Source organism: Equus caballus, chromosome 1, assembly GCF_041296265.1.
Source record: "Equus caballus isolate H_3958 breed thoroughbred chromosome 1, TB-T2T, whole genome shotgun sequence".
Taxonomy (NCBI): domain Eukaryota; kingdom Metazoa; phylum Chordata; class Mammalia; order Perissodactyla; family Equidae; genus Equus; species Equus caballus.
The window spans coordinates 35,666,641-35,682,755 of record NC_091684.1 but is presented as its reverse complement, the minus strand read 5'-3'; the positions used below and the strand labels follow the sequence as shown (position 1 = coordinate 35,682,755).

General features: G+C 37.9%; 1 protein-coding gene across 3 annotated transcripts in view; it reads right to left on the bottom strand.

Moving 5' to 3' along the window:
- Positions 1-890: 890 nt before the first annotated feature.
- Positions 891-16,115, bottom strand: part of NOC3L (NOC3 like DNA replication regulator) — a 37,655-nt gene continuing 22,430 nt past the window's right edge. The window contains exons 14-21 of one of the 3 annotated variants that reach the window (XM_001917312.6): positions 15,105-15,177; positions 14,961-15,024; positions 14,805-14,876; positions 14,274-14,455; positions 12,853-12,981; positions 11,798-11,895; positions 9,493-9,577; positions 891-2,495 (exon numbers count right to left, since the gene is read on the bottom strand). In XM_001917312.6, the coding sequence (XP_001917347.2) occupies positions 2,367-2,495; positions 9,493-9,577; positions 11,798-11,895; positions 12,853-12,981; positions 14,274-14,455; positions 14,805-14,876; positions 14,961-15,024; positions 15,105-15,177 (832 nt within the window). In that variant the 3' untranslated portion in view covers positions 891-2,366. Of the gene's footprint in view, positions 2,496-9,492; positions 9,578-11,797; positions 11,896-11,949; positions 12,230-12,852; positions 12,982-14,273; positions 14,456-14,804; positions 14,877-14,960; positions 15,025-15,104; positions 15,178-16,115 lie in introns of those variants that run through there. The other 2 variants (XM_070261772.1, XM_070261773.1) reach the window with 2 other exon arrangements.

The window sequence follows — 16,115 nt, the reverse complement described above, 5'->3', positions numbered from 1 at the left end:
TGTCCCATCTTTAAAAAATGTGTGACTGAACGGACTCAGCATGCAAGATAATGGAAGACAGAGGCTATGTTATTACCCCACTTCACTTTTAAGTGCCAATTACAGGGCTAAGCACATAGTAGGTGCTGAATATTTGTCTAGTTAAAGAAATATTAAGGCTGTAGCTTAGTATAGCCTCAGGGTGTGTGTGTATTATTATTAATGACTACAATATTTAGTTCGGAAAATGAAACTCATCAATACAAGGCACAAAGGCATTTCATTCTCAAATTCATATAGGATATTCAAATACTAGATATATAATTTTTGGTCCCACTGCAATTCCCTATATGTGTAACAAGAAGGTTAAAAGCATAATACAGGTGTGAAATAGTTGATGAATTTCTATTTTAAAACTGATTTTTCACCTAAACTACAGTTTCTTCTGCCAAAGTGAAACATAAACGTATCTGTATATGTTTGGAAAATAAATGATTTGTGACATGTATTGGTCACTCATGCTCTGATGGGGAACCCTCCAGTCATCCAAATAACTATTCATCACATTCCTGGACTTTGTTTTATATCTAAAAGGTGGGTTAAAAGCCAATATTATATTTTGAATCATACATTTCTCATCATTAAATAATCAAGCCTAAAAAAATTCATCTTAGAAACACTTTTTCAAATCAGATATCAGAATATGCTGAAAGACTTACATGCACGGTTGAGCTGATAGCCACCACTCTGCTGGACTGATAGAGGAACTTTCTATTTTCACTTACTTCACGAGAAAAAAAGAGGTTTAGGCTCTTAGATCAAAAGAATTGACTTATATAGCTTTGAAGAAATCACAGATCTATTTAGTTGGACTGCTGTGCATTTTTTTTAATACTCACTTGACAAGAATAGGAGGGAGAAAAAAAGCAGCTGTTTTATTCAACTGTTCACAGTAGAAATATTTATAACCTAGGCAGTCAAACACATAATTCATAGGCCATTCCTAGAATATGGCAATGGCTGTTACATAAAATACTGCTTTTTAATTACATTCATAAGAATTGGCATTTTATCTGTGTTTTTAAAAAAAGCCCTTCACTGGGTAGCCTTTATCCTTAAAACAGGATGGTAAAATATCAGACTTGGTTTTTCCACTTGGGAGCACTGCTTCCCCCATCACTCTCCAGAATATGTCAGAAAATGCAAAGAACTTTGGAGACTAGAATCACATTCAAACTTTCTTTGAAAGTAGTCACTCTCATTCTTTTTGTGTGTGTGTGAGAAAGACTGGCCCTGACCTAACATCTGTTGCCAATCTTCCCCCATTTTGCTTGAGGAATATTGTCCTTGAGCTAAAATCTATGTCAATCTTCCTCTATTTTATGTGAGATGCTGCCACAGCGTGGCTTGACAAGCAGTGCTAGGTCCATGCCCAGGATCCGAACCTGCAAACCCTGAGCCGCCAAAGTGGAGTGTGTGAACTTAACTACTACACCACCAGGCTGGCCCCTTACTCTTTTTAAAAAGGCCAAATTACCTTACTTCTTGAAGTACATCATCCAGCAAGAGCCAATGAACCTGGTATCTCATTTCAAACTATTTTTTTAAATCAAAAATCTTCATAAAAATATACTCACTCAAATTTAAAATTTTTCTCACTTCTACCTATGGTGCTGCAATAAAAACAGATTTATTTGGTTATAAAGTGTATTTGGTTATAAAGAATAGCCACATGGTTAAAAGCAACCTTACGGTCTTGATTTTTCTGTGCTCTATGCTCTCATTTTAATCCAGCAACTGCATTTCAATAAGTTCAGTGAACAGATTTTCTAAAAACTATAATTTAATATGCATAGGGAGTTTTAAAAAGGCAACATCATTAAGAAAGAAATTTCCAAATAGTGGGTGCAGGGGTTAAAGGCTTTAGATTCCCCCTTTTTTTTTTAACATTTTATTTAATTTGTTTATTTATTTTATTTTTCCTTTTTCTCCCCAAAGCCCCCTGGTACATAGTTGTGTATTTTTAGTTGCGGGTCCTTCTAGTTGTGGCATGTGGGATGCCACCTCAGCATGGTTTGATGAATGGTGCCATGTCCGCACCCAGGATCTAAACTGGCAAAACCCTGGGCTGCCGAAGCAGAGCGTGCGAACTTAACCAGTCGACCATGGAGCCAGCCCCTAGATTCCCTTTCTTAATGAAATGACATTTTCAAAATTAGGGCAGAACCTGCACCACCCAAAGGGAAATTCTTCTTCCTCTGCTAATTTTCTTAGGAAATTTCCCTTGTATAAAAAAAGAAGGTCCTAAATTAACAATATATCTTTATGTGCATCTGCACCCACACGTGCAAATATACAAGAAAGTCCACTGACACTTCTTTCTTCTACTACCGTAGTGATGACTGCAAATATTTGGTGAAATCCAGAGGCAAGTGAGTACCAACTTCATTGCAATGTCTTTTGATTAGCTCATTTAAATCTTCATTCAAAAATGAATCCCCTTGTATAACTTTATCCTGAAAAAAAGTTAAAAGTATGAGTTGAAAGTTCTTGTGCCATAAGCAAAAGCTAAGCTATGAACAAAGCTGAAGATGGCAACAGCTGACACCAAACCAACATGTGAAACATAATACACATTATTATGTTTGTGCTGGGTCAGGTCTCACACATATCCTATGCTGAACAAAAGAGTATCGTGACTGTCTACAGAATTCCAACCCCAGAGTTGCATCCTACCATCAACCTTGAACATGAAACAAGTCCACCTATAAAACAATTAAGCAAGTTCAAATCAGTTATTAAGAGACATTTTAGTTTTTATTTCATCTTAAAAAAAATAATGAGGTAACATCAGCATCATGGCAGAGTAAGTTGTTCCCTTCGTCTCTCCCCTCTAAGTAATAACTAAACAAACATCCATTAACCAACAGAGGATTCCCTACACAACAAGATGCCTGAGAGATCCACGTAGCTATACATCTGAAGGTGGGTGGACTGGACCCCGGAAAGCAGTGGAACTACAGGAGCAGACTCTTCCCACTCACCAGGAGCAGCAATCCACGTCACAGACCCTCACACAGAGGCCAGCGTGACTGTGAGTGCATGTGGAGACAGCCCGGCCTGCATGTGAATGCTTTTGTAGTAGTAACCCAACGCACGGGAGCACCCACCTACCATGGTGTCCCTACCTGCACAAATGCTCCTCACGAAGTCACAGTGGCTCAGCACAGGCACCCCACCTACTGAGCACCACAGCCCAGCTGGATGCACCTGCTGAACACAGCAGCCAGGCCCACTTGAAGGTGCCCAGCCCACACGAGCGCAACCCACCCACCCGCCAAGCACAGCAGCTAAGCTGTGACCCACCCACTGAGCACAGCAGCCTTGCTCACATGAGCACAAACTGCCAAGTACCTGTGGCCATCCTGCATGAACAGAGAGTGACTCAACCAGCACAACTGCAAGTAGACTGGGCAGGAGCAGAAAAAAAAGCCCCTGCATCCCCCTAGTGGCGCCAGGTGGAATCTGTGACCAGAAGCAACAGGAATCACAGCAGAAGGCATAACCCAGCCCCCAGTGCTGCCAACCCCGACACCAGCTCTACCAGCAGCAGGGACTGTATACAAGTCCACGGGTCCCCATGTCCCTGCCAGCTACAGTGACACCTGTGAACCCAGCACCCCTGACAGTGGCACAACCAGCACCCCAAGACAACCCAGGAACAGCAGCATAAGTGGTGCACAGGACAGCAGCATCCAAGCCCACAGAGACCCAGTGGAGGAGCACAAGACCCAGGTGATCAGAACTAAAGTAAGCAAAGCTGTACCCAAATAAGAAAAGGTGATCACTACCACAAATGTGCCAGCAGAGGATCAATTCATCAAACACTATGAAGAACTACAGTAACACCACAGAAGGAAAATGACAAATCTCCAGAAAACAAACCTGAAGTGACAGAAGATTACAATCTAATTAACGGAAAATTCAAAATAGCTGTTATAAAGAAACTCAACATGTTACAAGAAAACACAGCAAGTTCAATGAGCTCAGGAATAAAATTAATGAACAGAAGAAATACTTCACAAAAGAGATTGAAGCTATAAAAAAGAAAAGCCATACAGAAATTCTGGATATGAAGAACACAATTAATGAGACAAAAAATAATGTGGAAAGCATAAAAGTAGAGCAGACCTTATGGAGGAGAAAATTAGTGATCTGGAAGATAGAAATCTAGAAATGCTTCAGGTGGAGGATAGAGAACTAAGATGTAAAAAAAAAAGAAAGAAATTATTCAAGAAACATCCAGTTCAATTAGGAAAAGTAACATAAGAATTATAGGTATCCCAGAGGGTGAAGAGAGGGAGAAAGGAGCAATTTGTTTAAAGAAATAGTAGTGGAGAACTTCCCAAACCCGGGGAAGAAACTGGACTTACAAATACATGAAGCGAACTCCTAATTACATCAATGCGAAAAGACCTTCTCCAAGGCATACAATTAAAACTGTCAAACATCAACGACAAAGAAAAAATATTAAGGGCAGTAAGCAGAAGAAAATAATCTACAAAGAAACCCCAAACAGGCTTTCAGTGGATTTCTCAGCAGAAACCTTATGAGGTTTGGAGAGAATGAAATGATATATTCAAAATACTGAAAGACATGGGGCCAGCCCAGCGGCATAATGGTTAAGTTCGTGTGCTCCGCTTTGGCGGGCTGCAGTTCCCAGGTTCAGATCCTGGGCACAGACCTACACACCGCTCATCAAGCCACACCAAGGCAGCATCCCACAAACAAAAAGAGAAAGACTGGCACAGACGTTAGCTCAGAGACAATCTTCCTCAAGCAAAAAAAAAAAAAAATTCTGAAAGAAAAAATTATCAGCCATCAGCAAAGAATACTCTATCCAGTGAAATTATCTTTCAGATATGATGGAGAAATAAAAGCCCAGGTAAACAAAAGCTGAGGGGATACAGCATGACTAGACCTGCCTTACAAGAAATGATGAAGAGAGCCCACCTACCTGAAACAAAACGGCAAAGACTGACAAAGCTTTGAGCAAGGAGATAAACGAAGTCAGAAAATTGCAGTTCTTTACCATAATAGGTTAGCAAACAATTATAACATAAAAGATAATGGGAAAGAAAGCATCAAAAGTAACTAAAAACACTTCAATTTAGACACAGACTCACAACACAGAAAAGAATAATTTGTGACAACAATTACACAGAAGGAGAAGAGGAAAGGGATGGAACCTGCTTAGGCTAATGGAGATAAGAGGCTATCAGAAAATGGATTATCTCATCTATAAGATCTTTTACACAAACCTCATGGTAACCACTAAACAAAAAATTGGCACAGAGTAGTTACAAATGATAAATAAAGAGAAAACTGAGAAAACCATCACAGAAAACCACCAAACTGAAATGGCAGAAAGAAATACAAGGAAAAAGAAACAACAGAAATGAACAACTGGAAGACAGGAGAAAAATGGCAGTATTAAATCCTCCCATATCAATAACCACTCTAAATGTAAATGTACTGAATTCACCAATCAAAAGACACAGAGTGGAGGGATGGGTTAAAAAACAAGAACCAACAATATGCCACCTCCAGGAAACACATCTCAGCTCTAAAGACAAACACAGGCTCAGAGTAAAGGGATAAAAGAGGATACACCAAGCAAATGGCAAGCAAAAGAAAGTAGGTGAAGCCATGGTTATATTAGACAAAGCAGACTTCAATATAAAAAAGATAATGAGAGACAAAGAGAGGCAGTATATAATGATAAAAGGGACATTTCACCAAGAGGACATGATATTTATTAATATATATGCACCTAACCCAGGAGCACCAACAGATATAAAGCAACTAGTAACAGACCTAAAGGGAGAAAGTGACAGCAACACAATAATAGTAGGGGACCTCAACACCCCACTTACAACAATGGATAGATCATCCAGACAGAACGTCAACAAGGAAATAGTGGCCTTAAATGAAACAAGAGACCAGATGGACTTAATAGATATATATAGAACATTCCATCCCAAAACAGCAGATTACACATTCTTCTCAAGTGCACATGGAACATTCTCAAAGACAGACCATATGTTGGGAAACAAGGCAAGTCTCAATAAATTTAATAAGACTGAAATCATATCAAGCATCTTTTCTGACCACTATACTATGAAACTAGAAATCAACTACAACAAAAAAGCTGGGAGAGACACAAATATGTGCAAAGTAAACAACATGCTACTGAATGACGATTGGATCAATGAAGAAATCAAAAGAGAAATCAAAAACTACCTGGAGAAAAATGAACATGAAAACACAACATACCAACTCTTATGGGATGCAGCAAAAGTGGTACTAAGAGGGAAATTTATAGCAATATAGGCCTACCTCAACAAACAAGAAAAATTTCAAATAAGTAATCTTAAACTACAACTAAAAGAACTAGAGAAAGAGAAACAAATAAAGCTCAAAGTCAGCAGAAGGAGGGAAATAATAAAAATTAGAACAGAAATAAATGAAATAGAGACTAAAAAAACAGAAGAAGGATAAATGAAACAGAGCTGGTTCTTTGAGAAGATAAACAAAATTGACAAACCTTTAGCTAGACTCACGAAGAAAAAAGAGAGAAGCCACAAATAAACAAAATTAGAAATGAAAGAGAAGACATTACAACAGATACCACAGAAATACAAAGGATTATAAGAGAATACTATGAAAAACTATATGCCAACAAATTGGATAACCTTGAAGAAATGAATAAATTCTTAAGACTCATACAACCTCCCAAAAATGATTCAAGAAGAAATAGAGAATCTGAATAGACCAAGCACAAGTAAAGAGATTGAAACGGTAATCAAAAACCTTCCCCCAAAAAAGGTCCAGACCAGATGGCTTCTCTGGTGAACTCTACCAAACATTCAAAGATTTAATACACATCTTTCTCAAACTGCTCTGAAAAAAAGGAAGATAAGAGACTTCCTAATTCTATGAGGCCAACATTACCCTAATACCAAATCCAGACAAGTACAACACAAAAAAGCAAAATTACAGGTGAATATCACTGATTAACATAGATGCAAAAATCCTTAACAAATATTAGCAAAGCAAATACAGCAAGGCATTAAAAGGATCACACACCACGAACAAGTGGGATTTATTCCAGAGATACAGAGATAGTTCAACATCTGCAAATCAATCAATGTGATACACCACATTAACAAAATGAGAAATAAAAATCACATGATCATCTCAATAAATGCAGAGAAAGAATTTGACAAGATCCAACATCCGTTTATGATAAAAAAAAAACTCTCAATAAAATGGGTATAGAAGGAAAGTACCTCATAATAAAGGCCAAATAAGACAAACCCACAGCCAACCTGAAAGCCATCTCTCTGAGAATAGGAAAAACACAAGGGTGCCCAATCTCACCACTCTTACTCAACATAGTACTGGAAGTTTTGGCCAGAGCAATTCAAGAAAAAGAAATAAAACAGATCTGAATTGGACAGAAAGAAGTAAAACTCTCACTGTTTGTGGATGACATGATGCTATACACAGAAAATCCCGAAGAATTCACCAGAAAACTATTAGAAATAATCAACAACTACAGCAAAGTTGCAGGGTACAAAATCAACATACAAAAATCAGTTGCAATTCTATACCCCGATAACAAACTAGCAGAAAGAGAAGTCAAGAATACAATCCTATTTACAATCACAACAAAAAGAATAAAATATCTAGGAATAAATTTAACCAAGGAGGTGAAAAACCTGTACACTGAAAACTATAGGACATTAATGAAAGAAATCGAAGAAGACATAAAGAAATGTAAAGATATTCCATTCTCATGGATTGGAAGAATAAACGTAGTTAAAATGTCCATATTACATAAAGCAATCTGAAGATTCAATGCAATCCCAATCAGCATCTCAGTGACATTCTTCACAGAAATAAAACAAAGAATTCTAAAATTTATAAGGAACAACACAAGACCCCCAATAGCCAAAGCAATCCTGGGAAAAAAGAACAAAGCTGGAAGTTATCACAATCCCTAACTTCAAAATATACTACAAAGCTACAGTAATCAAAACTTCATGGTACTGGCAGAAAAACAGACACACAGACCAATGGAACAGAATTGAAGCCCAGAAATGAAACCACACATCTATGGACAGCTAAGCTTTGAAAAAGCAGCTAGGAACATACAATGGAGAAAGGAAAGTCTCTTCAATAAATGGTGTTGGGGAAAGGGGACAGCCATGTGCCAAAGAATGAAAGTAGACCATTATCTCACACCATACACAAAACTTAACGCAAAATGGATTAAAGTCTTCAATGTAAGACCTGAAACCATAAAACTCCTGGGAGAAAATACAGGCAGTATACTCTGACACTGGTCTTAGCAGTATCTTTTCAAATACCATGTCTACTCAGGCAAGAGAAACACAAAAGAAAAACTTAAACAAATGGGACTACATCAGACTAAAAAGGTTCTGCAAGGCAAAGGAACCATGAACCAAATGAAAAGACAACCCACCAACTGGGAGAAAGTATTTGCAAATCATACATCCAACAAGGGGTTAACTTCCAAAATATATACAAAACTCATACAACTCAACAACAAAAAAAACAAACAACTCGATCAAAAAATGGGCAAAGAATATGAACAGACATTTTTCCAAAGAAGATATACAGATGCCCAACAAGCACATGAAAAGGTGTTCAACATCACTAATTAGTAGGGAAATGCAAATCAAAATGACAATGGGATATCACCTTGCTCCTGTCAGAATGGCTATAATTAACAAGACAAGAAATAACAAATGTTGGAGAAGATGTGGAGAAAAGGGAACCCTCATGCACTGTTGGTGGCAATGCAAACTGGTGCAGCCACTGTGGAAAACTGTATGGAGATTTCTCAAAAAATTAAAAATAGAAATACCATACAACCCAGCTATCCCACTACTGGGTATATATCCGAAGAACATGAAATTAACAATTCAAAGAGATTTATGCATCCCTATGTTCATCTCAGCATTATTCACAATAGCCAAGGCATGGAAGCAACCCAAGTGCCCATCAACAGATGCATGGTTAAAGAAGATGTGGTATATACATACAACGGAGTACTACTTAGCCATAGAAAAAGACAAAATCATGCCATTTGCAACAATACTGATGGACCTTGAGGGTATTATGCTAAGTGAAATAAGCCAGACAGAGAAAGACAAACTCTGTATGATTTCGCTCATATACAGAAGATAAATAAACACTGATAAGGAGAACAGATTAGTGGTTACCAGAAGGGAAGGGAGTGAGGGGAAGGCAAAAGCGGTAAAGGGGCACATACGTATGGTGACTGATAAAAACTGGACTATTGGTGATGAACATGATGCAGTTTATACAGAAACTGATAAATAATAATGTACACATGAAATTACACAATGTTATAAGCTAATATGACCTTAATAAAATAATTAAATTAAAAAAATGACATACCTTCCTTTTAGAGTTGGAAGATTCAACAGGAGGATTGAATGTCATTGCTGCCATGCTGTAAGTCTCAAAAAGTTCTGTAGCAGACCTATAATCACAAATATAAGAATGCAAAGACATCACCATATCTGTATAACTTGAAAATAATTAGATCACATCCAAAGAATGACTCAGTATTCTAAACCTCTATATTAAGGTACAACCTAATCCCTCTTTTGAAACCAACAAATCAACACACACATGTAAAATAAAACCTAAATTCCTATGTAATGGTAACATTATCCAACTAAATCCACCTCAGAGAGGTCTGGTATACATTTAGAAATACAGGCCTCGATAGAGAAAAGGCTGAGCAAAAGACCTCAAGCTCAATGGAATCATATCCCAACTCAACCAGTAACACGAATGATCCACAACTAAGCTTAACTTATTCATGGGAGCCAGAGGAGTGAAGCATGGAGTTATCCCCTATGAATTTCAAACAGCTCAACCCTTCAGTTGCTGGCCTGATTAAAAGCAAGAAGACGCCATTCAGGAGAGAACAAAGGTTTATACACATGGTGTGTAAATGAATCCCTAATGAATTGGGGTTGGTTCACATTTGCCAAAGGAGATGGGCAAGGGCCTGCAAGGGTTGTGATTAGGCTCACATTCCAAGCTCCATTCTCCAGGGAAGATCATCATGAGTCTCCTTTCTCAAGCCTTTAGGATTAAACCCATTCTTCATCTTCCTCCAGAAAAGGAAACCTCTGGCAAAAATGAGGCAAATGTTCAAGATCGCTGATGAAAACATGCCAGAAAAGGATCGTAAAAAAGAAAAGTGACAAAGAATTGTTTTCTCCTTTTTTTCCCTTTTAAAAAACAAGGCTAGGGGACAGGTGGGGAGTATGAGGGAAGGAAAGAAGTAAATGGTCATTTTATTATTTAATAAGACTAAAAGTTATCTCCAGCCTACCCAGAAGGAAAAGGGTTTACAGAAAACAACAGAGTTGATGCCTCATTTAGAGGGGGAGGCAGTTGACTATCTAAAATATATCTAAAAATATAGACCCACTTTGCCAAATCTCCCAGTATTTAAAGAAAAGCTGGAAATGTGATTTTTAGGTGAATTCTTCCAATATTTAAAAGATAGCAACCAATTCAATTTTTGTTCAAACTCTTAAGAGGCCACAAAATCAAGCTGGTAGCCTACAGATCACGTATCTGTGGTCTCTGAATTAAAGAAACCAGTGGGCTTGCAAAGAAGGAGAAAAGGCTACAGTGAATTTAATTCTGAGTGGTGGGTATGTGGTGGGTACAAGGTTGTCTTTTATACTACATTTTCTCTACCACTCAAGTATTTCCTAACTGATTTTGGGGGGGGGGGGGAAGTAATTATTGTTTTTTCAACTTTTCTGTACTTTTGAAATTTTTCAGAATAAAAAGTTGGGGGAAAAGAACGTTCTTTTAGGAGGATCCTTTTCCCCATCTGGAAGAGTGTAAGGTGAATGCTGGAAGTAGCAGTCCAAGCTTCTTGTTAGTCAAGAGATGCTGTACAGAGATGGCTGTGAGGACCAAGTAGAGAAACTGCTGCCCTTCTGGGTGGCAGTACTCCAGAGCACTTTCTCTCTCTCCTCATTTCTCCCTTTCTGGCCCTGGCAGGACCATTCCAGAAAAAATTAAAATTAAAATTAAAAAAAGGAGGGGCTGGCCCAGTGGCACAGTGGTTAAGTGCACACGTTCTGCTTTGGTGGCCTGGGGTTTACCAGTTCAGATCCCAGGTGCAGACATGGCACTGCTTGGCAAGCCATGCTGTGGTAGGCATCCCACATATAAAGTAGAGGAAGATGGGCACAGATGTTAGAGCTCAGGGCCAGCCTTCCTCAGCAAAAACAGGAGGATTGCTGATGTTAGCAGCAGATGTTAGCTCAGGGCTAATCTTCCTCAAAATAAAAAATAAAAAATAAAGGAATATCACTGTGGTTGGATTCATAGATCCTCACATAAAGCAAATATGGCATTATATTATTAATTGTCGAACCTGAGTCATAGGCATATGGGAATGCACTATTCTTTCTACTTATACATATAATAAAACCTTTTATGACCAAAAAAAGAAAAATGTTACATTACCCAAAGCAAACTAACAAAAGCACAGTCAGCATATTTTCTCTTTAGAACAATTCAGGAATATGAAGTGAGACCAAATCCAGATAACCAACTAGCACTTTACATTTTAAAATCTATTACTTTATAAAACAGACTTCTCATAGTAAACAGCTATCAGCTGAAATTTGCAGTTTTATAACAAGGCAATGCTAAATACTACCTTCGGCTCAACTCTGGTTTGAGTGCTTCAGAACCCTCAGAAGGTGCTCCAGCCATCAAGTGGGCTGCAAATCTCTGCACTATGGGATGGTAATGTCTCTGAAGAGAAAACACGACACCCACATTTTGCACAAGGTCATTATAAAACACTAGTTACAGCACAGATTTCCTTTAATAAACACTATTTTAAAATATATATATGTAGATGAGGGGGCCGCCCCGGTGGTGCAGTGGTTAAGTTCGCACGTTCTGCTTCTCAGCGGCCCAGGGTTCGCCGGTTCGGATCCCGGGTGCGGACATGTCATCACTTGGCACGCCATGCTGTGGCAGGCATCCCACATAGGAAGTAGAGGAAGATGGGCACGATGTTAGCTCAGGGCCAGGCTTCCTCAGCAAAAAGAGGAGGACTGGCAGTAGTTAGCTGAGGGCTAATCTTCCTCAAAAAAAAATAAAAAATAAAAAATAAAATAAAATATATATGTATATGAAATTCATAAGAACCACATACCTACAGAAAAAATACTATCTTTGCTCACAGGATTACAACACAAATCTGTTTGATGACCAAGTTTCCAGTGATGTAGCTTAGTCTTGATTTTATAATATGAAAAGGAAAAGTCAAAAAAGCAATTCCTCTTTCAGAGTGAAAAAAGTTAGCTTACAAGAGGTTTCCTGAAACACATTTTCTCCGAGTCTCACTCTAACTCTGCCCACACTGTAGGATAATGACATAGGTGAAACCCTCCTGAAATTGAGCAGGCATATCGAAGTCTCCTTGGACAGGACCTAATACAAATGAGCCTGATAACAAATCTTCCATTGTGAACAGTGTTAGGGAAAGAGTTCGATAAATTTTATCCATGAAACTATCATCATTTTCTGCCTCCTTAGAAAATGTATCTCAACATCTTAAAGAACAGTAAGAGCAAAGTGAAACGTAGACTACTGAAAGAGGAATTATACCAGATCAAAATATACTAGGTACTCTGGCAAACTACTTTGGGGAAAACTAGAAAAAATTGCTCACCAAAAGAAAGGGTGGGAGGCCACTCTTACCCGTAGTGCATGCAATTCCCAAAGAGCAGTGTTCTGAGCATTACAGTACTCGGGTTCATCCAGCTCAGGAAGGAAAACCCCACTTCCCTGAGATTCATTGTCAAGCAACAGATCTGTTTTGGGGAATGTCTGCAAAAATGTCAGGTAAAAAGAAGAATTAATTAAACTACTATTGTTAATTTAAAAAATGTTAGTGGGTTCTGTACTTTTATTCATATTTAAATTTGAGTCTATGGTTATATAAGGATTATGAGCACATGAACTTTATACCTAGTTTTAATTTTTAAAATTTAAGGTTATACCATAAGAGAACAATTGCAAAATATTTTATCTTGGCTCACTTTGAAAAGGATTTATTTTGCAAAAGAAAACAGAATATTCTCTTCACCCAGCAATCCCACTTTTAGGAATCTTTTCTATAGAAATAATTACATTAGATACACATATAAGGATATTCACTACAGCATCATTTATAACAGCAAAAAACGAAACAACCTATATGTCCACCAAAAGAAAAATGCAAAGAAGTGTAAAGGCCAGACTGCCTAAATTTGAATCCCACCTCTGCCACTGACTAACAGTGTCACTTTAGGCAAGTTACTTATTTTCTCTGGACTTCAATTTTCCCCATCAGTAAAATGGGAATAATAATAGTAGCCACTTCACAGAGTTGTTATGAAAATTAGATGAGTTAACTTTTCAAAGCAGTGGCAGGCACTCAGTAAGAACTATATGTGTTTGTTAGACACATAACCTTATACAGTCATTAAAGAGATAAAGTAGTTATATTTATACTAACACAAAAATGTGTTCACCATCAAGTGTTAAAAAAAACTGTAGAACAATAATGTATATCATAATCCCCTCAATTTCCTTTCCATTGAAAAAGAAAATTGTGTTGCTTGTGGGTGTTTGGTGTATGCATTTATATATGAATTTTAAAAAGTCTGCTGGGGGACAGCCCAGTGGCATAGTGGTTAAGTCACGTGCTCTGCTTCGGTGGCCGGGGGTTTGCGGGTTTGGATCCTAGGCATGGACCTACACCACTCATCAAGCCATGTTGCGGTGGAGTCCCACAGACAAAACAGAGGAAGACTGGCATGGATGCTAGCTCGGGGCCACTCTTCCTCAAGCAAAAAGAGGAGGATTGGCAGCAGATGTTAGCTCAGCACCATCTTCCTCACTGGGAAAAAAAAAAGTCTGCTGGAAGGACATCCACCAAATGATTAAAACGGTTACTTCTGGAAAAGGTCAACTGGGGTGGAATGCTTTGTTATTTTATGTACTTTCTGTCTCCACCTGATTTTGTTACAAGTATGAACTACTTTTATAATTAAAATAATAACATAAATGGGGAGAAAAGACACAAATCAATCAAACCACTGTTGTACAGCAAGAACTTAGCTCTGTTCACTACTTACATGCATTAATATTCTGTTAATCGCTAAAATGCCAATGCTTGAATTTGGAAGAACATGAAGAGCGAGGGTACAAAGACGCTTGATGAAGGCAAGGGCTCGCTGCTGAGACACTTGCTTTCTTCGCTTAGTCAGCATGATATCAAGGCACTGGAGGACAATCTCAACACCTTCATTGGTAGCACCTACAACAGGAGACATACCCTTCAGGGCTGTTCTTCCTACTTTTTCATTACGTAACTTCACTGACTCCAGAAAAACCCAAGATGAACTGCCGCCCCTGCCCCAAGTCACTTCCCTACCCAACAAAGCAGCACTACTGCTCGAGGCATGGACTGGGTTGCACATCTCCAGGCAGTTCCAGAAGTTCTCTCTCCAAGTCTTATATGGGGTTAAATACAGATGGGTGGCACTGGCAGGCCAGCATCTCATAGACCAGCTCCTAGTCCTCATTTTTCATTCACTATAATTCTGGCCACAACACATTCTTAAAAGATAAATTTTAATCAAAGACATATTATCTAACACACATACCTGCATGTAACTTGAACAACGTTTTGTAAAGATGTGTATAGAATTTCATTGGATCAATATTCAGAACATCACCTGTGAAATGACAACAAACACCACTTAGGTATGTTCAGCCTCCAAAGGTAAAGCGAACAAAACTTGATGAAGAAAATAGCTTACCTTGCCCAGAAAGAATATGAAAAGCAGTCTGGACACAGTGAAGACTTTCTTGATAGCTTAAGTCCTTTAAAAAAAGGGAAAAAATTGATATTAAGAATAATTATCATTTACATCTTAAAAAGTAATTCATTAATAGTTACTTACACCAGATTCAATCAGAGTATGTAGGACTACTAATAAATCATCAAAAAATTCCACGTTTATAAGGTGAGCAAACCTAGAATCAAACAAAACTTAGTTAAAAGGTAACCTAAAAACAGAAATAAAGCAGCTAAAAATTAAGCTTGACTTTAAAACCATATTTTTAATATTCCTTATTTCAAAATGTTAGCTATGATGGGGATGATGTTGATTATTGATACTTTTCATTAATTCAGATTGGCCTTTTTGACAATTCATCCACAGTTGGACACTAAATTCAGCAGGAATATATGAGGCACTAAACGAACTAAAAATATTTCAAAAATACTTCTGCCCTAAGGAAGAAGTTGCTAAGAGCAAGCAACTTCCCCCAAGGAAAGTTTATCAGGTGTCCAGATCTGCTCTAAGTCATAAAGGAGCCAGCATCATAAGCTTCTAGGAAGAAGGGTGGCGGGCAGAGGAAAAAGGGGTATAAATCTGCTATTTATAAGAATATGGACACTATGAAAGCTTTAAAAATAAAATGGAAAGAATACTGGACCTGGAGTCTAGTTCAAGCTCTGCAATGAATTACCTATATCATCCTAGGTGAGTCACTTGACTGTCCTGGGGCTCTATTTCTGCAAATAACTGAGGTCACTCAATAGAATTAAAGAGAAAGAATCACTTGAGCTACTAAATGTCAGAGCACCCTTTTTTTTTTTAATTGCGGTAACATTGGTTTATAACATCATACAAATTTCAGGTGTACATCATCGTATTTTGATTTCTGTCTAAAGAGCACTCAACACTACAAAATATTAGGCACTGAGGTAGTTAAAGTCAGTATATCTCTTCAATATTAGTGCAAGAGCCTTTGACATTTTGTAAATCTCATAACAAGAAGGGACCTTAGAAGTGATACATTTCCCATGTGTTAGTACAATCATTTTGGGAAGCAATTTAGCAATATTTATCAAAATTTAAAATGAGCATAACCTTTGACCTGGCAATACACACACACAAATGCATGGC